This window comes from Accipiter gentilis, chromosome 17 (genome assembly GCF_929443795.1).
Source record: "Accipiter gentilis chromosome 17, bAccGen1.1, whole genome shotgun sequence".
NCBI lineage: Eukaryota > Metazoa > Chordata > Aves > Accipitriformes > Accipitridae > Astur > Astur gentilis.
Genome location: NC_064896.1, coordinates 13,254,923 through 13,279,638, shown reverse-complemented (window position 1 = coordinate 13,279,638; position 24,716 = coordinate 13,254,923). Strand labels below are relative to the sequence as shown.

At 44.0% G+C, this 24,716-nt stretch overlaps 1 protein-coding gene across 2 annotated transcripts in view; it reads right to left on the bottom strand.

The window, feature by feature from the left end:
* Window positions 1–18,985: 18,985 nt before the first annotated feature.
* KCNQ1 (potassium voltage-gated channel subfamily Q member 1) overlaps window positions 18,986–24,716 on the bottom strand; it is a 369,743-nt gene continuing 364,012 nt past the window's right edge. For both annotated transcript variants that reach the window (XM_049821099.1, XM_049821100.1), the window contains one exon: window positions 18,986–21,074. In XM_049821099.1, the coding sequence (XP_049677056.1) occupies window positions 20,874–21,074 (201 nt within the window). In that variant the 3' untranslated portion in view covers window positions 18,986–20,873. The remainder of the gene's footprint in view (window positions 21,075–24,716) is intronic.

Below are 24,716 nucleotides of genomic sequence, written 5' to 3'. Positions count from 1 at the left end.
TGCAGATTCCCCTAAAGTCAGCGGGTGTCTCTGCAGGTGGAAGAGTTCCCCGCCAAGCATTGGTTTGCGAGTCTGGGGTCTCAGATCACAGGCTCTTTGGGGTGGATTTTGTCTATAAAGCGGTTGTTCCTTTCTGAGTGGTAGATGCAGAAATCCATTTTTTTTGATTTATAAGTTCTTTCATGAGTTTTTTCTTCGTATGACCTGCTTTTCTTTTTAAATTTTGATCCTTTTCACGCAAAGGACTTCTTCAAACCAGGCCTGCATCAAGGGCCGCTAGAGTTTGGGACTGAGGACAGTTGCTGGCACTCCCTGGGCCCTGTACCTCATCGGATGGGATGGCTCCAGCGCTTGTAGCCAGAGGCGTCAGCGGTGACTGCAGAGGGGACGGTCACCACATTTCAAGCAACAACGACGCACCGGAGACGGCATTCCCAGAAACGGCGTCTGCGTAAAAATGAAAGTGGCTATTTGTGGATTTTGTAGCCCGGTTAAAGAAGAGATGCTCCGAAGGACAAAGCAAAGCCTTACAGAATTCATAGCGCCAGGGTTCAGCCCCGCGGCAGGAGCTGCCCAAATCCCACTGCAACGTAGAACGATGGGGGGGGGGGGGGGGGGGGGGGGGGGGGAGAAAAAAGAAAATCACGCTGGCGCGGGCTACAGCCCGGGGTGGGAAAAGGGCAAACCGAGGCGGTTTCGGAAATCCCTTCGTTTTCCCCAAAGCCGCCCAAGTCCCGGCGGGAGCGGGGCGGCAACAGCACCGCGGCGCGCGCGCTCCCCCTGCTGGCCCCGCGGCGGCAGCGCGCCCCTCCGCGCCCCTCCGCGGGGGCGTGTGGGGGTGGGGGGGTGTGGGGGTGTGGGTGTGAATGACCCCCGCCTTCCCCCCGCCAAGGGTCCCCAGCCGCCGCCGCGGTACGAAAAAGCAGCAGACCGTAACTTTCTTCTGGGGCAGGATTGGCATCCCCGGCGCTGGGGGGTGGGGTGGGGGGGGGGTGGGAGCGAGCGGGGCACCCGAAGGTGGGAGAGGACGGGAGGCTCGCCGCGTGACTCCCCGTATCCAGGCCTTCTAGGGGAAAAAGCAGCGTGAGCCGTTTTCCAAGACTCTACATCGCAATCGGCTCGCACGAACACGTTCCCCCCAAGACTGCCGAGCATCCACTTCGAAAAGGAGAGCGGAGGAAAAAACGCGCTAAGCTCACACCGTGCCTCGCTGCAGTCTCGCCTCGCCCTTTGGGTGGAGGAGCCCAGGAGGAGCGCGGGGGAAGGCAAGCAGAGGCACCACCGTACATTTTCCCAGGTGCTGCCCGTTTTCTGGGTGACGAGCTGCACGCGGAGCCCCGCTGCGGCTCCTGTTGTGGAGGCCTTAACGTTGAGCGAGAACTGAAGCTGCGACTCCAGAGCAGCTAAGCCGGACTGCGGAGACAACCCGTGCTGTCTCTGGTTATGAGGGAAGCCAATGAGGAGCAGGTGAAAACGAGCAAATCTATTTTGGGACTGAGACACCTGTCCAACACCACCCACCAGGGCTGAAAGTCACTTGCCTAACCCCAGCGAGATACAGCTCCATTGTCAGTGCCGAGCTTGACGCAGCAGATTTTAATAACAGCTACAAGAAGTTAAGGGGGGGGGGGGAGCCAACGATACCGGAGTGGGAAAATTTAAATGTTCCTACCGCTCCTCTTCTCACAACAGTTGGACTTTACAACCAAGATGGCTGGCACTGAACAGTTCCTATCTAATATTGCCTTTTTAACACAGCACTTCAGAATTAACCTGTCTTTGAGATAAAGAGAGCAAATTGCATTGACTTCAAGATTACCAGCTGAGGTCCTTGGGTACACTTTCAAAGCCTTGACAGTTTTGTCTGTCTTCTCAGATCAAGGAAAGCAATAATAAAAAACTTGACTCATTTGATATTTAAGACGTTTATCCATGTGGTCAGGCTAGAAGCTTCAGTTTCTTAAAGGTTTTTTTTTTTTCTTCTGTTTCACTGAAATGTGTTTCTGTATTTCATGTGGGAGTAAACAGAGAAATTTTTGCCCTTGTTGCCATCCCACTTCCCACCTGCTCCACCCATCCCAAACCCCTCCAAACCCAGACTCCAACGTGACTGCTGCGATTAGAATAGAAATCACAGCACAGTGTTTTAATTGACCACAGAGTATGCAGCACATCTAAATCTCTAGTGATAGCACAGAGAACATAATGAGTAACCGTGATGTTTTTGTTTTTGTTTTTTTTTTAAGACAAGTATGTACAGTTTTAATTTTATTGCACAAAGAAAACACCTGGAGTGATTTTAAAATAAGGATAATGCTTTTTCACAATAGCCAGGTCAGTGATGGTAAAATTAAAGCATTTAAATGTTGATTTTTTGGATAGATTTTAAATACTGTAAGTGTCACGTTAGATAATGTTTCATTAATAAGAACTGATGTACATGTAATTTGGCCAAAGAAAGGTGGCAGAGTTGTTCCAGGAGCAAAACATACCACTATACAAAATCAAATGCAGTATTTTTAAGAGGAGTATTTAGTAAAAGGAAGAGGTAACAAAACGTACAGAATCCCAAACTGGCAAACGGGGAAAAAAAGGGATGGGAGGAGTATCCAAAAAGGGGAGACAAAGCTCAAATTGTAACAAAAGCCATTTGAATAAACATATTAGAGATCTAAAAAAATATAAGACAACTAGTGAGGCCAACATTAGGAGTGTAAAGAAAAAAAAGGTTTAATCCAAGTAGTGAAGAACTAAAGGGCAGGATTGTGACCACGTTTGGAAAATTTGGGTGCCTCATGGAGGGGATCTCAACTGGTCTGATTTTCAGATGGCTGGTGCTTTGGTCTTGCCAAAATCCATCTTCAAGAGGGTTCAGGCGAGGTTCATTGAAACACAGGAACCTATAATTGTTGATTATGTATGGAAAACTTGCCTTGACTTGTTTTTTGTGCTGTTGAATATGGAGAGGGAGGAAAAATAAGCAAATGGAATTGCAGTGAATGGGGCTGGCGAAGAGGCAGCAGCCCTAACGTAAGTGGGGAGCCCTGAGCTGGAGAAGGAGCACACAGGTTATAAATAGATCGATTAGGGATCAAGTCATTGCGCTATGAAGACAAAAAAACCCCCCAAACTCCAACTATCCCAATCTGATCTGCCTTGGCTCTTTCCTAGCAGACAGCCACCTTCAGCTGAGCAACTGAGACCTCGTCTAACACCTGAAATGTTTCTCCATCAGCAGTAGCTTGTAGCCTTTGTATACCTGCCAAATGGGCATATTGCGTGATTGCCCTGCGCAGTATACCTGGTTAAACCCTAGCTGTGTGTCTGAGGATAACATCAGAGATGATGGGGCTTTTTTAACAGCTCAGTGTACCTCTTCTGCTCTTGATCTCTGCCCAATAAACAGCATGGAGTAGGTTTCTCAACTAGGGGCAAACTTACTTGGCTAACAACTCCAAAATACACCACAAGGAAAATACTATCCCAAACTTTCCTTACTTGCATTTAACAGAAAACGGAGCTGATGGGGTGTTTTGTAGAATCCATATAGGTAAATACAGAAAGATTAAAGCGGTAAGTAGATAGATGTCCCTCCACCCTCCTTGAGAAAAGCTCGGTGGTGCTTCTCACCTAGGACATGGTCTTTTCCAAGGCTCCCTGCAGAGAGAATTAGGTAAGCAGGGTCAGCAAAAGATCAGCAGGGAGAAAGGGAGCTTTATTCATCGGGCTATTCCTCCTTCTCAAATTGCTGGCTCTCCCACATCTGTGAGCATCCTGGATCTAGCAAAGGGCACAGCAGTGCTCAGAGGCTGCAAGCTGAAGTCAATTATGTGCCAGGTGCATACAAATCAGGTTCTGCTGGCTTTCAGGATGCTTTGCAATCTGATCACACTTCCTAGCTCCCCCCCCCCCCCCCCCCCCCCTCCAAATAGAGAGCTAAGCAGCTCCTTGTAACAAAAACCCTTAGACTTTCATGTACTCCTTTGGGTTCAGAAGCTGTGACTCTCAGAAAACAAATCACCAGATGATCATTGGTCAAAAGCAATGGTAATGCTGCCATTTTAAGTAGCTGTGTCTTCCCTGTTCATACCCTAAATACCATTCATTTCAAGCCGTAGCGTGATATCTAGCAGTGAATTGGTGTGGCAGGCCGGTTTCCTGGGAGAATCGACCTTCACCCTACGATTTGTGTAACCAGAAGAGCACTAAGCCTGACTCAGCTCCCACTGCATCCCCTTATAGTATTTTCACCAACTCCAGCAGCAGGTACATCAGGCCTGGAGGAACAGTGCATTTACACAGTCTCAGTGAATCCTCATTGTGATGATAGTAGAAAACACCTTTGTATTTTACCTGTGAGCAGTGAATATGTCAGAGATGAGGCACAAGGCAGCTGGAGAAGAAACAGTCCTTTTTGTTTTGCAGACAGCATGGTAGCTAACAGGAACTACCAACATGTTTGTAGCTTTCTATCCTAACCTTTAAGGCAGGGTAAAGCTGGACCTGTCACCAATACTCTCAAAATAAGTCCAGAGGACGCTACCGTTTGGATAGTCCTCGTATCTGGCATTTTCTCAGTATGCTTGGTGAAAGACAACATATTTTGCTATAGGGAAGGCCCAGCGTTCAAGATAAGCATGTGACAGAAAGTCTATCTTTTATATTTGGATTTATAGCATATGTTAAGCAAAAACTTTTCAGGGGGAAAAAAAAAAAAAGACAGAAGCTGCTGAGAGGAGCCATCAGCATCCCCCTCACCCTGTGCGGACGACAGGAAGGATGCACTAGCCAGCCCCACTGAGTAATGTTGTGAAGAAATATAAATCGTTCTCCTGTTACACCCGCATTTTCCCATGCACCATGGGCTTTGAAGGAATCCTACCCCTATCAGTTACTCAGCAACTTCTCAAGAACCCACAACACTTTCTCTTGCTCTTTTTCTGATAACAAGAGCTTAGAAGAGGAGGGACTGGACACTTCTATTTTAAGTTACAGTTCGGTAGGCAGATAATTCTTCTAAACACATGAAAGGATATTAACCAACACAGAAATGAGAAATTCTTATGGATAGCTTATTCTCCAGTTAGGAACTGTAGGGTTTTGTATGCTTTTTTTTCCAAAATATAAGCCATTGTCTACTGCAGAGATGATGGACAACAGTCTCACCCATCCTGGCAATTATTGTTTTTTCTATAGAGAAGTTTTGCAGGCTGGAGCCTGATCCATTCACCATCAGCTACTGGATTTTACACCGTTCTCATTAAATATTCTCTTTTGCAGAACTTTTGCTTATACGAGCTTCACTGTCATGGTGAAACTGTTGCCCTAAAATTCAGACAAAAACCAGTTTCCAGGGAATCATCTCATCAAGTAATCTTACTGCTAGAATGGTCTCGTATAGCTCTCTTCCCTCATGCTCCCCTACAAAACACGGAGCCAAACTCATGTCGATGTAAGCCATCCCCATCCATGCTGCGTTTCAGATCTGTCCTGTGGGTTTATCTCATGGTACACGTGATGCACATCCACTCAATTCATAAAACTCCTTTCCATTCCTGGAATTATGAAACAAACTCCATCCTTTCCTGGAATACCTGTACCGGTAGGCTTACCTTCATTTTGGTTACTAGGCAACTTGCTCCTCCACAACAGAGCAAATCCCATCCCTGTTTCAATTGTTTTTCTTCTTTAGGTTTGTGGGTTACCTTGTCATAACTTGTTGGCTATGACAACTAGCCACAACCAGAGCAAAACTCTCATTCTCATTTTTGGGGTATATTAATTAAAGCCAGGCTTTTGACCACTGTTTTAGACAAAACAAGCACTTAACAGCCTCTGCAGGCCAAGGGCAGGAGGACAGGGAGCAGGCAGCTCAGGGTCTACTCAGTAGACTCTTTAAGGTCTACTTTGACCCTAAAGAGTTATTTTTGAGTGAACACCCTGCCTTGGCTCCATTTCCACACCAGCCAGTGGCTGCTTCTGGATGTGTTGTAATCATGGCCCCGCTTACGCTGCAACAAGTTGGTCTCAAACTCTGTACCAGGCTCCCTGGATTTCTTTCGGTCTGGCAGCAACAAAATTCTGCAAGAGGATTTCTGTGAGCTCGAGATGAAAAGAAAGAATAAAATAATTTACAGTCTCTGCCAGTGACTTACTTTGCATACTCTCCTCCAGTTTCCCGGAGAGCTGCACGGTTTTGCGGTATTGGCACCTGGGCATGCAGCAGGAGGAGGTCCAGGTGATTGAGGAGGGACTGTTGGGTCATGCAGCATGCAGTGAAGCCCAGGACTTGTGTCACGAGCATGTTAGTTTGGTAATCCTTGTATTACGATCAGCCTCAGAATTGTTAATGTGGGTATTATCCTGGGCTGACAGTACCGCTGGGAGATGCCACGTATGAGCACTCGGACTGGTATGATGTGGAGACCACTCAATGCTTAATGTGGAAACAGTCAAACCCAAAGGATGCACCAGAACGTTCACAAATGATGTAATTTGAGCTCCTGTTTTTATCCTCTAGCTTATCGGGCTGTGTTATACAGTGTCAACTCCAACACCACCATAGTCTGACAGCAGAAACGCACATAGTCATAAAGAATTAGTTGCTAGTTATCAAACATTTCCTCCCCCTGCCCTCCCCCTCCCCCCCATTTGCTGCTCATTTTCTTACCCAGCCTGGCTTGTATCTTGCGAATGGCATCTCACTGGGTGGGACACCCGCTCAGAGTGAATCCAGACATGTTTGCCCAGTCATGCACATGTCAGACTTTACAAGAGCATCCATAGTGATGCAATAATATAATAATTAAATATAATAATGATTTCAAGACCAATCCAAACCTCCCTTGATGTGAGGGGAGCTGTATCAAGTCCAACAGCACTTGCCGATGCCAATAATCTGCATCAGATGATGTGTAATTAAAGAGTAAGAGAATGCTGGTTGCAGCTGTGGAGGTGACAAGGCTGATGCAGTTCAAGCTGTTGGTTTTCTTTCCACAAACCCAGAAACAGGACTTTGGAGAAACTATCAAGTTTTGCAGCATTCTCTGATGGTTCTGCAGAAACATCCTTCATTAACTGCCACAAAAATGTCACCTAGAGCTCCCCTCTTACACATTAGTGTTGCACACAGGTTCTGACAGCATCTGTGTGGTCTTTGAAGGACCTAAGCATTTTGTCTCGCACACTGCTAGCATTGGCTAGAGAGTGATGAAAGATGGTGGAAACTGGAGATCAGACCCCAGTCCAGAGTGCAGCTGGAAATGGTGCCAGTGGCATTTCTGTGCAATTTTACAGACTATAGGTGCTGTTTTGCTGCAGACATTGACTGCAGTAACACACACACAAATAGTATATTACAAATGTTGCTGGATTTAAAAGTTTCCTGGAGAAGCAATGCAAGTTTGCAAATCCAGAAAGAATATTGTTGGGACTTGTTGAAGTGCTCAATATAAACTGTAACATGCAAGCCATTAAAATGAAGATATTTGGCATTTGCAGTCACACATATGGGCCTTTCAAAACCATTCTTCTGGTTTGGCAGCTCCTACGGTCCTTGAATGATGCACAACCTCCTTTTATACGTTCCTATAAGATGCTTCTGCAAAGTTGACATTTTTTTAAACACTTGTGGAGAAGAAACCTGATTAAGAAACACAGATCCAGTATAAGGGAAACTTTGGAAACCTACTTCATTTGCATGATTACTTTTGCAAATCTTAGCTGATATCTGTGCTTTTTGTTCAGTTTTTTTGTTTGGCTGCTTCTAGATGCGCAAATCTGGAAGCAGACTTGTTCGAAGCAGCCCTGAGCCAGGCTTTGCAAACGAAATGTCAGCGCTGTCCAAGGCCGGGGACACTTTCTGTGCTGATAAGCAACTTCTCTGAGTGGCCAAACTGATCCATCTCCTGCTCTGACAGTGCCATTGTCTAACCTGACTGTTAAGAGAGGCTTTAAGGCTAAGCAGAGGATAAAACCCTACAATTGACCATGTCCAATGACTGCCTCCATCATGTGACATTTCCTCCACATACATAAAGGCATAATTGACACTTTGGACCATGCAGATGTTTTGCAATTCATTTGGTTCCCACAAAGATACCAGAAAGTAAGTCTCATGAACTGGCAATACTGTGTTTTCCTCTGAACACGTTCGTATCTCTAAAATGTATTTAGATGCAAATCGCATCATGTCTCATGGCCCCACTTGTTTTGTTTTGCTTTTTCCTCTAAACAGACCCTGCCATTATTTTTTAATAAAGTATAAAAATATTCAGATGTTCCCGAAAAAACTGAGTACGTTTGACTTCTCAGCAAGTGATCTGCTTCACATGTGAACGGCAGTATATTCTTCTGCCCTCTGCTCATGGCATTCTGCTTTATGCTTCCTAATTTAATTTGCCTTTCTGACTCTTCAGTGATCCTTTCCAAAGAGAAATCTCTTTGCTAAGAAGCCATTTGCTGTTCTCTCAACAGAAGCAGATGTTCTGTTCTGAACAACTGGTTGACTTCATCTGGATCTCAGAAGTCTGGACAAAGGTGTAGCAGCATCGTCAAGTGTGGCCCTCATACAGTACAGAGATGTCTTAGAACAAACTTAGCAAAATGATGTAATTGAGCAGAGCTTTGTCCTCTGTGGCCTGTCCTTCCTCTCTGTAAAATGGGAAAGATTGTAATTCCCTCCTGATTCAGTTAAGATTTTTCCTATAAGCAGCCTTTGCTTTTACAGAAGGGGACCCCCTGTGCTTAGCCTTACCATCACAACTCTTCTCGTCCCTATTTGCTCCTAATTAGCTGCCCTGAAGTGACAGGGCAGTAAAAGCAGGGATATTGCTAGATGCAGTGTCTGCCTGGTTTACCTTCCTCACTCTGGATTTATCAGAGGCAAGAAAATGGCAGCTCCTTTTGTCCACAAGAGAAATAAAAATAGCTCATTTGGACAAACCCTTCTAGGCTGAGTCTGCAGGTGATAATTTCTTCTAGAAATGAAGTGAATTCTGTGATCTTTCCATTACTGCATGTATCGCTTGTGCCTCTGCCTGTGTGGCTTCATGTTTTTCTAAATAATGATCAACACTAACATATACATATAATCTTTCCTTCTCTGGTGATGGATACTACATGCGCACACATACATCCATATACGCATGCTCTCCTCACTTTCTCAGATGATGAAGCTTATGCCAGTCTGACCGACGCTCGTTAAAACAGCTTGGATCAGCACAGGACAGGGAACTCCCCATAATACTATACAGGAAAGATAGCAGGGCCAGTCTTGCCCATTAGGCAGCACCACACTCTGGCCAGTGGAAAAAAAGAAAAGGAAAGCACAAGATCCCATTTTATTTTTCTTTAAAAAGATGTAGGGAGCCCTATCCTCATTCAAGAGTCCAACTCTGCTGCTTCTTGTCCTGCATATTTTCCTTTCCTAAGTATTTTTAAAGTACTTTCAAATACACTTGGTGCTGTTGTACGTATGGACTGACAGCCATCGTAACTGAGGTCCTCTGGGCACTGCCTGCAGATAACCTGGACAGCTGGCATGTCTAGAGATACTGCAGTATCTCCTTTTCTACCTGCCTCTCCCTTTCCTCTGCCCCCACAATGCACATGAAGAATATTTAAGGATCCCAAAGCCTTCCCACTGAATTGTGCAAAACCCCACAGTCACCAAGGCAAACCTGAGTGATTCTGCTGCAACAAGGCACCAAGGCAATTTTACTGCTTTCAGAAAAGCTTCTAAAATACTAAGGCACAGTGTCAGAAGGATGACTAGATGTGCAAGGCACAGCATAGAAGGAATGGCTAAAACCCTCAACTTTTCTGGGTCAGTTAGTGTATTTACCCTAGTCTTTGCTCACAGACCATGCTTATTGTAATCTTTGCAAAGGCAGGATCATTTCCTACACTAGAAGGCTTTTTAATTTGTCTGTGGAAAGCCTAATAAGAATCAAAGATACTGGTGAACAAATTCAGACCAAACCAAGAAAATCTGTCCATTTTAATAGCGGTGGGATTAAGGCTGTGACAAACCTCAGGAAAACAAGTGGATCTTGGTGTCTTCCTGTCAAGACAGAATGACTTCTTGTAAGATAACGCTTAAGTCAGACAAATTGCTGGGCTCAGCAAAGAGTAACTGGGTGAGATGTATGGTAGTACAGAAGTTCAGACCAGATGGTCTAATTGGTTCTTCTGCCTTTAAAACCTACAAAATACCAGAGCAGCAGGGATGTCCTGAGTCATGTGGACCAGTTCCCTGCCCTTGCAGGCAATCATAGCCTTTGATCTCTTTCACAAATTAATCAACTGACATCTTAAAGCTGGGAGTTTTGCCCCCCCCCCCGTATTTACACTGGGGTGCTGCTGCAGAAAGTCCTTTCTCTGATGTTTAGAAACCTTCAGAAGTGTATTTGTGGACAAGTTAGGTATTTGTTCTTGTGGTAACACTGTCCTTTGTGCGAAACAGCACTTCTCCTTCCTGTACCTATTTATGGAGAGCAACCTTAGCCTCTTGCTTTGCTAGGTTAGACAGAGAAACTCCTAATACAGGGTCTCAATTCCTCTGACTGCCCTCGTTGCCCTTCCTCTGCTCCATGCCACTTTCAGGAAAGACTCATCCAGCTCAAGTAACTAGACTACTACACAGCACTACAGCTGAAGGCTCAGTACTGCATGCAGCTTCCACAATTTCTGAAGAAATACCTCACCTGATACTGTTCTGAGACCAAGAGTACCTTTTGCAGGAGGGGACTGCTTGCTCTGGTTCACTTTCAGGTGTTCTCATGCTCTGAAGCTCGAGAGATGCTGAGGGACCTCAGGACTGCAGCGCCCCCTCCCCCCCGTCCTCTGCCCCGAGGTTGGAAGAGGGGAGGGAGGGAGGGCTGTGAGACAGGGAGAAGGGCTGCACGACCAAGACCCAGTTTCCAGTCTATGTGATATCAATGTACGGACCTTTCTTGTGCACTCACAAACACCCCAAGCCCAGGTGCTTTGCCCGTACCTTCCCAGCTGGCCAAGACGGAGGGCTTCACACCTACAAAGATAATGCAGAGGCTCTGGTGGGGCAAACTGCTGATAACTTTCAATAGTTAGACAGAAAAATAGGAACTCTGTCCAAATCTACAACAAAGCGAGGATATTTCCAGCCCCTCCTCCTCGCTATTGAAAGCTGCCAAGCAAAACACAGCTAAGCAAGTCTTGCCCACGATCAGCTCTATCTCCTCTTGCATACGTACTCTAGCATGGTCTCTGCTTTTATGATCACATGCCATCTCAAGCATGTGATGAAGTAAACACTCTTACTGCCATGGCACACCTAATGAACAGGTCAGGGGCAAACCATGCTGCAACTCAAAACTGAATTTCACTAGGATATTTAAAAACAGTTCTTCTGGCTCAGGGTTACATCTCATCATCATTTTCTGCCACCAACTCTGAGGTCAACAAAACAAAGGCTGTTTCATGCTGGGAAAACCCTAACATTTCTTTCCTCTTTTCCTCATAGTAGATCTGAAATGTTTTAGGCAAATCTTTTTAAAAATTGCCTTCAGATCATATATCTGTATTTTACAAGTGTTAGTTTGAAAGTAAAAACTCCAGAAAGTTATAAATGAGTGAAAATAATGAATCAGACATGACTTTATAGCAAACTTACCACAGTATGAATAGATATGTATATGTTGTTGTTACTATTTGATACATAGGTACAGCACCTCTCTTAACTGTTATTGCTTGTTCTCTAATACTTGACCTTTACCTGAGATACGATGCAATATCTTAAATTGACTCATACCTTGACTGAGGCCTGCAGTTCAGCACATTTGTGCTTAGACATCACCGGTATTTCTATAGTTGTGTGTTTTTAATACTTATTTAAACCTCATGCTTGATGTTTTGATTTTTAAATGAGTATTTTCAACTCCATTGAATGAACAGTCTACTGTTCACACACTGTTGCACATGTAAGAATAATTTGGGGGATTTTGCCTGGCTGTGACAATTACAGGTATCTGAGCAAGGTAATACTGCTAATATAATTGTTCTGCAACAGAGTAAAGGATTTGGTGGGACACATGTCTTTTACTGGTGGAGAAAACATCTATCTACTACTTCTGTTTGCTGATTAAACCTTCTGACTTAGGTTGCTAAAACTGAATTTTAGAGTACTATGCATAGTCTCTCTGCTTGATCATGGTTATAGTCCAGTCCTTGGCTCTTTGAATAAGCAGAGAATATCAGCACTCAAAAACCAAAGTAACTTCAGAAGAAGCCCCTTGGAAATCCAAAAGGAAGGCGATCCCCCCCCCCTTTTTTTTCCAAATAGTTCCCAGCAAGGAAAAATCCAGAGACCTCCAGTCAATGAGCAGACCTACTTCTTCGAGAGTTGATTTATCTATGGAGGCTGTAAGCTTTTTTTTGGTCTGGATTAAAAGATGTGAGCACCTAAAAAAACTGAGGCAGACAAATAAATAAAGTCACCTCAGTGCTTCATGGATACCCCGGCTTTTGCAAAGGCTTGTCCAACCACAACCTAAATAATTCAAACCATCGTTGTCAGGCAGCAGCGCGGTCCTCCTCAATAGGCACTTGCCTTATCACTCTACAGCAGATGCTTCAGCCAACCATTGGATATTGAAAACATAAATAATGAAACAAAATTTGGAGACAATGGTTTCTGGGCCGGGGACAAAATACTGATGGATATTGTCAGTCTCAGAGTAACCAAGCAGCAAAAGCTCAAGTGACAACAATAGGGAGGAGAAGAATAGGGACAAGTGAGGAGCCCTGAATCTCAATAAGGCCTGGAGCTGCACATGCTGCTGTTACCCTAGAAACTAACCTCTCCCCTGAAGAGGTTTGCTGGGGCATTGTCTGGGGGACACAAGATGTGTCATACACCAGATGGTCGTGTGCTGTATAACTCAGTTATCTGAGCGGCGGAGTGGAGGAATGCACGCCGCAGAGCTCTCCGGAGGGCCGCCCAGGGCACCATCTGTTCTTTCAGACCCAAGGCACTGCTTTGGCTTTGGCTTTTTTTTCCCCTCCTTCCAAGAAAGGAGGAGAAAACAAAATTAAAATGATTCACCATTCAGCAGGGGGAAAAAAAAAAAGCTTAATACAGTTGCCATATCTAGCTTTCATTTAGCTAATTTTATCCCTGGGTTTTATGTCAGGTGAATTGCTTTTTTACGCCTGGGAGAGCAGCAATTATTTCTCTCTCAGGAGTCTATCATTTATAAATAAAACCCCTTTGAGACCTCATCGGTCATTTACCATCTGAAAACCCCCAAACGCTTTTAGCCATATGTTCTCCAAAGTCTCCTCTCTCCTCCCTGAAGGTCCCTGTGAAGGTTTTGGCAACGCGGGGGAAAGAGCATTTTTCTTTTCCAGGAATTGTTCTCCCCTTCGGCTGGGAAGGGGGCAAGGAGGAAAACAAAAAAATCGGAGTTGAAGCGGCAGTCTGAAGGACTGGCGTAGGAAGGAAATGTTAATCACAGGCTGTGCAGCGCCAAGGAGCAATGACTAATGCGCCTGTGAGGTGCAGGCACCAGGAAACATCCCGGGTCTGTCCCAAGTGCCACCGGAGCCAGCCAGAAGCCTTGCTGCCTTCCGCCGGCTCTGCATCAAGCCCCAGATCAGCTCGTGGGAGTGGGAGAGCTGGAGGGAAATTAAGGTTCAGGACGCTTCAGGGTACTTTAAAGGTGTATTAAGGTTTAGCACTGGGGTGCAAGAAGATCAGACAGGATAGTAAAAGCGATGCTCAAGTTGCAAGAAACAGAGGCCGAAATGTGTGTGCCTGGGGCAGCACTTTTTTCGTAATGACAGGACCTGTCTTCTGGTTTTGCTCCCCTGCTTCTGGTTTCTGTCCTGTGGCTGCTGAGGATCCCCCCACCTCACAGCACAGGAGAGAAAATAAATGGAAAATAAAATACTTGCTTGATTGCTGACCAAAATAACAGAGAAACATTTGCAACCATTTAAGCAAATGAGTTATTTAAAATCCACTCTATAATGGCTGCAAGTGAGCACATGTCGCACTGGCTGCGAGTCCACAGCTCCTGCAGCTCGGGCAGAGGAGGGTTTCAGCTGGGCAAGCACATCTTCTGTCATTCAGATTTTAAAAGACAAACTATGATTAAGAAGATGTTGTGGCTTGCAGAAAACTCCCTCGTGCAGTTACGATCAGTCCTCATGTGGGTAACTCTTACCTGATGGTTCCCAAAAGTGATCTGAAAGGCACATATCCCTCTGCCCATCAAACCCACATCCAGTGTTTCAATTAACACTTAGAAGGAAATCCCAAGGGAAATCAAGGAAAAGGGATAGAATCAAAGCAGAAGATTTACATGCAGAATAAGGGCCAAGGATGCAAAAGGAGTAAAATCTGAATCACATTTACGTTTAGGTTCCATTTATAGACAGCTCATTTAATAACCCCATTAGGCAATCACTAGGACTAATAAATTATTAGGCAATGCTTAAACACCAGTTGCAGACGATAGCATCTCACAAGCTGCTTGTAATCCTAATACTTCGTAGGTGTTTATCATTCTTACAGCACTGGTAGTGCTTGTAACAACTCTAGCTATCATATTAATCATTACAAATTGATGATCAATATACTTCTAAGGATATACCGTACAGCAGGACTGAAAATTGAATTTATTTTCCTCCTCAGCTTCTTATTTTTTATTTCCGTATATGATTGCCAGAACAGAAAGCAGTGGTGATGCATTTCAGCACAGCTGGCTTTAAATGCTGTGTGAAACATACAGGCACTGGAGGCTTGGAGCGCGACGCTCCCAGACTTAGGAAATTATGGCAAGAAAACCTCTAAAGATTCATCTGCTCACCCCCGCCGGGGATTTGCCCCTCTCTGATCCCAGAGAGCTCGCTGAAGGCTGCCTAGCCCACTTTCTGCACCTGGCCGAGTGATTGACCAGCAACTCGACAGGGTCGTGGAAGCTTTATTTCCTTTGTTCCACGGGTGTCTGCCATGGAGAGCCAAGCCTGGATTAACTGAGCCTAAATCCCTGGGCAGCTCGCCAGAGCAATGCTAGCTCTGAAGCAAACGCAGCTCCAAGATGGTTTCAAGACCGGCTTTATAGATAAGTTCTTAGGCACAAATCCACGGGCAGAGAGCATAATGCCTCATGTCAGGCCCCTGGGAAGCCTCTCCCCACAGGCAGCAGTTGCCAGCCCTTGCGGGAGCGATGTGAACTTCGACAATGCTGTTTCTTTTGGGCCAGCCCTTCCCCGGCAGCGCTCCCTCGCCAGCTACGTAGACATCTTTTCACCGGACACCACGCTGTATTACAATAACACGCATGGACGTGTTTCATAATATGCCTATTTGGCACCTGCGTTTTCTTTGTTGTGGTGCCAAACACTTTGTTGTATTAGCTTTTAGGTCACTGTCATTGGGAGCAATATAAGAAAAACACTATTTTCCAACATCTTTTAGTAGCTGATCCAAAGGCAAGGTGCACCAAGCCTTGCAGGAGCCACCAACTCCCAAGAACATGTCTTCTGCAAGTCTCCTCCTCCCCCCAGGACTTAGAGCTTGTCTTCTGCTCCAATGTGAGGGGTTATATCTCTTCCAGACCTCTGGCTTTGGAGGGCGAGAGAGGACTTTTGGCCTAGTTCCTGTGGAAACAAGGTTTATGCGCTCACGCTGTGTTTGTTTTGCCTCCCCCTAATAACTTTTGAACTCGTCGGCCTTGTTCAACTCAGCTTGTCAGAAGGGTAGAGGTCTACAAAATAATTAAGTTCTTATAAGTTTCGTGAAAATAGGCACTGAGGTAGAAGAGAGAGTGGCCTGGTATCAACATCCTTGCTGAGGAAAGGCTGAGCATGAGTGCAAATCTCATTGGGTACCAGGGGAATGACACAGAAAACAAACTTGCTCTACATCACAACCGCAAAAAAAAAGAGCTTCAGCTGAAAGTTGCCCTTCTTGGACATGGCTGACATGTCAGCCCTTGGACAAGACAGAAAAAAGCCAGTGTTCATAGAAATTACTTGCTAATTTTGATTTGAACTTAACAGCTTTTGGTTATTGCGTGGGAGCGAATGCTTCTTGGGACATAGCTAAGTGTCACCTCCACATTGCACTGGTGTAACAACTCGCTCCCTTCCTGCACCTTCATCACAGCTGCCTGGGAGCCCAGGATGCAAAACATTACACAAGCTATTTTAAATGAAATTGGAAGGCATTTAAAAAGCCTTTGCTCTATGTGCAGAAACATTGCATTGTGTGTGTTCGAGTGTGGTAGGTAAGGAAATTCACATCGCTGAAGTGGAAAGAAATACCTCTAATTGCTGTGGCTTGAAAACGCTAGTGGCATGCAAGAGTATTATAAACCAATGATTTGAAAACAGAAGTGGGAAGCAGAAACTTGTGAATTCACATGGCTCTGTGACCATGAGGAAAGCAACACTGCATACCCAGCAGAGCTCGGCTTCCAATGAAAGACGATGGAAAGGCGTCTTTACTACATATTTTGAACTTGCAAAGGCTTACATTGACCCGCAGGGGCTGAGTAGTCCCACTGTAGGCAATAGCCCAACTCCTGTGCATAAATGAAGCACAGAAGTACATTTTCACAGGAGTAGGACTAAATGAGAGTTGCATCAGACCTTTAATCTTTTTCCTTTTCTTCTCAATGCCCCTCCTCTTCCCAAACTACTACCTCATCAGTAAAACGAGAACAGTAATACGCATCTCAGCAGGGTACACGAGGATTAGCTTAAAACTGCTTTTACTCCTTCTCCTTTAAACTCCCAGAAAAGAAAATCTTCCTGTATTTTACTTGTTTATATTTCAAAAAGAAATTTGTTTCCTGCACAGACCTTTTCAGCTCAGTGCCCTGGAATATTTCCACCTTCCTCAGAACTGATGGGTGATAAATCAGCCCAGAGGTGTCTGCTATCAACAACAGCCCTTAACTTGCTGCAGTAAAATGGCTAATCCGTTGACATCCAAAGATTTCTGCCTCAGCTAGTAATCAAGCATAGCACTGGCCCATTGCATTATTTGAAGCAAACCTGTTTTAAAATACAAGAGTGAAAATGAGTGATGGCTGGACTTCTGGTATTGTTTTGTTAGATACTATGTCAAAAGGGATCTAAACCCCAACATCCTCTAATTGTCAGTTTGGCAGCAGGCACTTCCAACTCTGAAACTCCTTGGGCTCAGAATAATAAAGGCTTTGCATAGAGCAGGGCTCCAGGGTGGCTTTTACCTCCTGAGTAATTATTTATACGAGAGTGGTACCTCAAGTCCCCGGAGTGCAGGTCCTTTTGTGCTAGGCGCTGAGCAAACATATAGAAAGGGGCCATCCCTGTCCCGAGGAATTTGTGGTCTAAATAGACAAGTGGGCTGAGTGGAGGAGAGGGGCAACAGATGTGCCCAAACAGGTGAAGTCACTCACCCTGAGGTCACACTGTAGATTAATGCCGATGCCAGGCACAGTGCTTCTGTCTCCTGAATCCCAGCACAGTCCCCCAACCAGGAGCCCAGGCTTTTGCTCACCTCCTAAACTTCCTCCCTTGCACACATCCCCCGCCTCCTCCCATTAATCTTTTTTTTTTGCAAACTTGCACAGTCGTCTGCCTCTGCCGTGGACTGAGACAGGGTGAGCTTTCATCACCACCTTCAGCTGGGCAGCCCCTCATTTCTCCTCCTCTCCTAGTCACTGGCTTCCTATTTTCCATATCTGGCACAGCACCCAGACCCTGGTAGACTGGGGAAGCTGAGCCAGCTCACATTCTTTTAGAGGACTTTTTTTTAGCTGACCTTTATTTTTTTAGGCAGGGATGGGGATCCAGACCTAGCTTACACCAGTCTTAAAACGCAAACTGCTATTGAGCTGCTCTAAGAGTCTCCTTTCTGCAGCCTCGGATGCCTTTATTTTAACACAGTTTACAAAACCGAGGTAGAAAATTATAAAGTCAAGGCTTTCCCTACCTTACAGTTTCCTTTGCTCCCCCTTCAAGCTATTTACAAACATTTTCTACTGCTCTGGACAGTTTGGATGAACAGCAGACACCAGCAGATAAGGTTTCAGCAGAAACACATACTCACTGCAGGCTGGTTGCTTCAGGCTGCTCCAGCGTTCGGCTCATCTTCCTGCTTCTGCCATTCCACAATGCTCTGTGAAAGAAAGATGCTGAGGTACTTACTTCCAGGAGAAGTTGTTGAAGTATGAAGCCCCAGCAGCCAAGATAAATCCAGTCCGGTCCTCTGGGCAGAGAGGTCAGACCTGTCTCTGGTGACCACTTGGGGCTGGCTAGCTCCAGGCAGTTGCATGGCAAATTTGGATGGCTCATTTCATGACATCCCTTTTCAGCTGGGAAAATGGATTGTCTTCTTTTTCTTAGGGCGAGGTGGATTATCAGATTTGAAGTAGCAGGTCTCCGAGCTGGTGCTCTTTCTGAAAAGATCAGCTGGGAGGAATCACCGACCTCGTGACAACTTGCCACCAGTCTTGAGAATCTGTGAAACCTGGTTATTCCCGGGATTCTGGTAACAGTGCTTTTTGGATGGATATAGAGCAACTAACACATCAAGAAAGGGAAATTATTGTTCTCATGAAATGTTTGCTATGCCAGACTGTTATCATACAGATTAGCTGCCAAGCAGAATATGTAGGTATGGTCTTGGGAACAGACAAGTAGGAATGGATGCATTTTCTGGTTAACACAATGCCCATAGAAAAGCATAGACGTGGCTGCTTTCAGCAAGGGCTACAAGACACACCTTTCTCCCCAAAGCCACCCCAGCTGATTAAGTCCTGTTTTTCCTTTATTTCTCTAGTAAAGAATCAGCAGAAGGTTTCCAGTCCTGCATTGCAAATAAGGCATCTGTACACTGTACAGTGGGTTAAAAGAAAATAGAAAAGCAGAGCCAACAGCTTTCCTTTGTGTATCAAGTGTCTGGATTTTAGAATAACCAAAAGACATGGCATTCTTGTCCTGTATTTTATTAGGAAATTAACAGGCTGACTGATAACCTGCAATTACATCGTGAATCTCATTTAAAAAATGTTCAAAATCATGACAATAATTTTGATTCCTATAAAACATAATGCCCAGATACAATTCCTGTTTATGCCTGTAAATTTCTGCAGCCTTAACATTTATCTGCTGTACAGCAGCAAGGCTGGATAATTGTAACATAATCTGTAAAGTTAAATACAGTATACTTTTCTCTGCAGTCCAAGTGAAAGAGATGAAATGTTGAAAAGAAAGCCCGGAATATGAGCAGCACTATAAGAAGGTTTCCTGCGATCTCGGTTCATCACACATCAGTATTTCAGACTGCTCAAATTGATTAAAGACTGGTGATGTTAACTGCTGTGCAGTTATGAGGCTTTAGGGCATCAGTTTTCCAGGAGAGGGAGAGAGACCGCCACGGGGGACAAGCTGTGCAGTGAAGGAAACAGGGTGCACTGGATGTGTATGATGCTCAAAGTGCAAGAGCTGATAAATCTGTCTACATCTCCTTCTTTTGCCAGCGGTACAGGCTACCACCACCACCACATTGGACTAAATAGATTTTCCTGACACTCTGTCCACTTTAGAGATGTTCCATGTTCAAAGCAGGGCTGATATGGTACAGTTGATGACTACCTGCAAGGGCTAAATTTCAACCTTAGTAATCAAAGCCCAAATCCTGCTCATGTTGTCTATGCGAAAAATCACAGTGAGCCAAACACTGCTGGCTTTATTGCAGCTATCATGTGGGGTAACGTGGTTCAGCTCCATGGGTTGTAGCCGAGGCCCTCGGTCCTCTAAATTAGAGCTGGCACTTTTCAATACCAAATGACTCTTGTAGGGAGTTGAATTTCTCCAGACATTATTCAGGAAACTATTCAAATTGTCATATATGCTGTCTGGATGAGAGATGCTTTCCCGAACTGGGGCCTCAATTTCTGCAAGGATTATGGATGCTCAGGAAGTGGCCAGCTCAAGCACTTGACCAGCAAGTCCAGTGACTTCAGCCTCTTGTACTATTCTTGGCGACTGTAAGCTAAAAAGCAGAAGATTTATGAAGTAGTGGGTCTTCTTTTTAAAAAGCTATTTCAGGACAAGTATATTCAGACCACTGTGTCTTCTATTGATATATAAATTCTTTGGCAACAATTTTCTAGAAAGCAGAATCATTTTTTCTATGTAATACTTTATTGTCTCCCCATGAAAAACTGATATCTTAAAAAATCTATAGCACTTTCCACTATAAATAGTATTGTTCCAGATTAAGGATTAGTTCCTCCCTGAAGTAAAACAGATTTAAAAAATCTGGTCATTATCTGATAACTGTTTATGTAGCAATGTTAAAATAAAACAGAAAAAAAGCAAATCATTCAGTATGTGGTTTGTCATTCTCTAGAATGTTAGTGTACGTTTATGCAGTAAAAACAACGTAAGTTATCCTAGTTTGTTTTAAAAACTTTAGTAGTAGAAATATATTGCTATCTGCAGATTCATAAACAGAATGCACTTTTTCCATCTAAGTTCAAGTATTATTAGAATATTATTATTACTATTATTATTATTAAAGGAGCTCTAAATCCTTGCCATTTTGCCTGTCGTTACATCATTTTGGTCTTTCTGAGAAATAACGAGTTGTGATTATTTGCTAATGAACAAAATCAATGTGGAGCTTCAGTAAGTTTTGCCTGGTAGAAGAAAGACAGCCTGGCAATCCTTTGGCTATTACGAGCGGCTTTAGAAGAGCGCGTTTGAGACTAGTGGTATAGATACAGTTCGAGCGCGTTTTCTTGGATGGCTGATGAACTTAATTCCTTCTCAACATTCAGTCCCATTTGAAGGAGAAAGGTGGGAAGAACCCAACCCAGACTTATACCACATCAGGAGACATCATCTTCGTTTCTTCTTGGTACTGTCAGTTGCTCATAGGTCGGCAGAGTGTTATTAGGGAGAAAAAGATCTGAATTGACATTGTTGCCTCTCTGAGATGATCTGTTGTTTCCTTGATCCCCCTGCTGACGGGAAACCAGATGATGCAGCATATCTGTAATGAGGTTCAGTTTCTGGTCCATTTGTGTAACCTGCAAGGGCAAAGAGAAGGTTTGTTTAGTAGCAGCGTGTGAGAAAATTGTAACAAATCGTGTGATACAAATGCAATATTAAAATGAGAGCTTTCTTAATCAGGATCACAACAACATCTATGAAGACGCCACAGATCATCAAACAGAGCATTAGAAATTTAATGCAATAGGTCAAAGTTGGATGAGGACAGGCCTGTTAATACTCACCTCTGGTATGTGACTTGACACTCATTTTATACCTGGATGAACACATGAAAAATGGGCTCTTAAAGAGATGTGCTCGGATAGAGAACTAAGTCCCAGAACTAAGTTTCTGTGGTTTTTTGTTACTATTGTGTCCACATTGTTTTTGAAAACTTGATAAACTTCTAACATGCTTATATGCCTTAATAATAGCAATATGCTCAAGTAAATATCTGCTCTACTTGCAGTGATCTAATCAACTCTAAGCTGGGACTGACTAATGCTCTTTGTCACATTTGGGCTCAATTACCAGCTCAGGCCGCAAAATGCCCACAGATATTTTGCTGCTGTGAGTGTATAGCAGCTGGGGTCTGTGGCAAGGGTCAGGAGTGGGGCATGATTCAGTTTTACGCTCTCAAACCCCCCAATGACACAGCGTTCGCTAGGATTGCCGTTTGAATGACATGATTCACAGCAAGCCAGAAACTCTCCTAAGATGGGTGAAAGCTGATTTTTCATCTGGGAGGCTGCAGGGGAAGGTTCAGCCTGAATCCATAATGCTCATTTTCTTCTGCCTGTAGACAGAAGCTTCTTAAATTATTTATTTCCTCTTTTTTTTGCTTTTTCTGCTCTTTCTTCTAATCTTTAGGAGAAAAGATACCTAACATAGGCTAGGTTGCGGATTTGCCCGAAATGTAGACTCTTTTGGTTACATTTGTGGTACTCGGAGGAAAATCAAGAATTAAATGTTTCTAGGAGCACCACAGATTCAGTCTCTAGTTTCTTGCCTTTTCCAGTCAAGAAGTAACCTGTATCAGCCTTTTTATCTGGCAGGGGAAGCCTCCTCTCTGCGCTGACTCCAGTGTACTGAGCAAGATGTCCTGAGGGGAAGACGGGCATTTCCAGCTTCAAAGTTCTGCCCGCTCTCTGCGCCTCGGCATGGCAAGCGTTGAAATTGGGGAGTAAGAGTCTGCCTACTCCCTTCTACAAGCATAACGAGAAAGCCTCGATTTTGCTGTTGTAGTCTCTGACCCATCGATCCACAGGGATCCTAAAACACTAAGTAAATTCTAGGCAAAAAGATGTATAATACGTTTTAAAAAGGGAAAAGAAAGTAAGCAGAAAAAAACGTGATAGGAATAAATTGCTGCCTAAAATATCTGCTAGAAAGTAGTGAAAGGCACATAAAACCGCCAGAGAGAGCATGAGTGGGAGCAATTTATATGTGCCTGGCTATCATCCAAGTATCACACAGGATAGTAAAAGACAGTAAGGCTGAACAGAACATCAACAAACCTGGAGGATTTCAGCAGAGACTAAAATGTTTTTCCACCGTAGAGAAAATGCTGGTTTTTTCAAACACTTTGTACAACTGGTAGGGAAGCAGATACAGCGATTTAAAAATATGAGGTGCCAGAGATTTATACTTTGCAGCTGGTTTTGAAAACATTAGGCAAAGCACCCTAGATGGTACATGAAACACTAGTAATTCTGGATGGAAATGGCTGTTGAAAGATGAGATTCTTCAAATGAGGAAGCTGAAGAACATGTAAGTTCAAGATTTCTAGAAGGAAATACAGATGGAAAATTGAGCAGATCATCAGGTTTTCATTTCATCACTATTTGTTCACTCCCTTAAAAAAAGGCACGCTTTGCCCAAATGGTGCTCATCACAAGTGGCAAACTCACGATGCTCCAAGCATGACAGTACAAATCGGTGCTAGTGAAGCCTGCGGAAATACCTCATTCCTCCATCCCCCACTGCCCAGGTATCACTTGCTTTCTGAGACTGCTGTGCTGGAAGGTCTGTAGTGGAAGACTGCAGACAAACTGCTATCTTCAGAGCCCGAAGGACAACTTTTCCTCTAACAAGAAATGTCCTTTTGCTAGTTATTCTAAAATAACTAGGGGATTTTTATATATATATTTATTTCTTAATTTGTGATTCCATGCAGGGATTACCAGAGGAAACACAGACTGAAGATATATCTGGAAAATGTGCATTTATGAAACTCTTGCAGTGATGAGCTATTGAACATGACAGTAGATTGGACTGAGATCTGGATAGTCCTTCAACAGCTGTGCATCTTGGTGATGAAGTACTGGAGAGAAGTGAGATGTGAATATTCTTGCTGGGAAATAAATTCCCAGAGATAATTGTCTAATTTTTTCTAGGGAACAAGGTTTGGCTGCTGCAGCTGTGGATTGCAGGAGGCCCACAGAAGCAGAGGCAGAAGCTAATTGCTATTGAGCCGAGCCATCTGAGATAAAAAGTAAAGACCTTCGTCTTCCATGTTGCTGCTTATTGGGGTAGGGCTGTAAAGCCACAAAGCTTTTGCGAAGGGAGGTCCAGATGGCTGGTTGTGTTTAATTGTTGTTTAATCAGTTTTGCTTTCCAATAAAGCAAGCCATTTCCCAGGGAGTTCTGCGCCTGTGAAGGGCTTGCTCTAAGACATGCTGAAGTCAGTGGTAGTTTTTGGCAATCACAGACTTCCAGTGACTTCAGTGGGCTCTGGATCAACCTTGGACTGAGTTGTCAATCCCAAATAGTAACATATTCTTTGGATATTACAAGAGAAGGAGCAGTCTGGATTTCTGTACATTGCTCTGCTCATGCTTCTTGGGGTGACGTTTGCAAATGAGACGGCAATAGGACGATGGGCCCCCATCCTCAGTTCTGCCAAAGGGGTGTCTGCTTAAAGTATGAGTCGTTTTAAAGAGGGAAGTAAAAGCCAGCAGAAGGCAACATCTACTGTCATCACAGGCCTCTGATATACAAGAATAAGAGGTTTGCTGGTGAACGGCCTCACTTATTAGCATGCCCAATCTGTCCGTCGTCATCCAAACACACATGCTGAAATACATCGTTCACTTCTTAGCTGCAGAGATAACTATGCCCACTAGAAAAATGGCATCATGTGCAATACCCTTTTTATTAAACTAGCTTTATGCACTTAGCATGGAGAAGTGTATCATCTCCTGTGAATCATACTTTCAAACACATTTACTTGATTAGAAATTAGCTATGATGCCAGAATGAATAAAAGTAAAGCAAACAGAAAAACTGCTGATGTTGCTATAATCTTAACTGCTTTGGACAACTCTGATCCCTCTACTTAAAACAGCAAACAGTGTTAATTACATGGAAAAATAACTCAGACTGATTTGTTTCTTTTAGGAAAAACTAAGTAAGCTCTTTCTAGCTGATTTATGTTTCATTAGAAGCATGGTGTTTGGATGATCAAATTCTTTATATGCAAATAATTTCCTTTGTATTTTATAGCTGTTGGGGAGAGGAAGCAGTGTTTGAAACTCTACAGAAATTACACACCACAGTTACTCCTAAGTCTTACTGAAATATTGTATGAAAACAAGATTTTTCCATCCTCTGAGATAATTTTAAAAAAAAAGATCCAAGGATCATAGATTGAGCACAGATGGAGAGAAGCAGATTTAAAC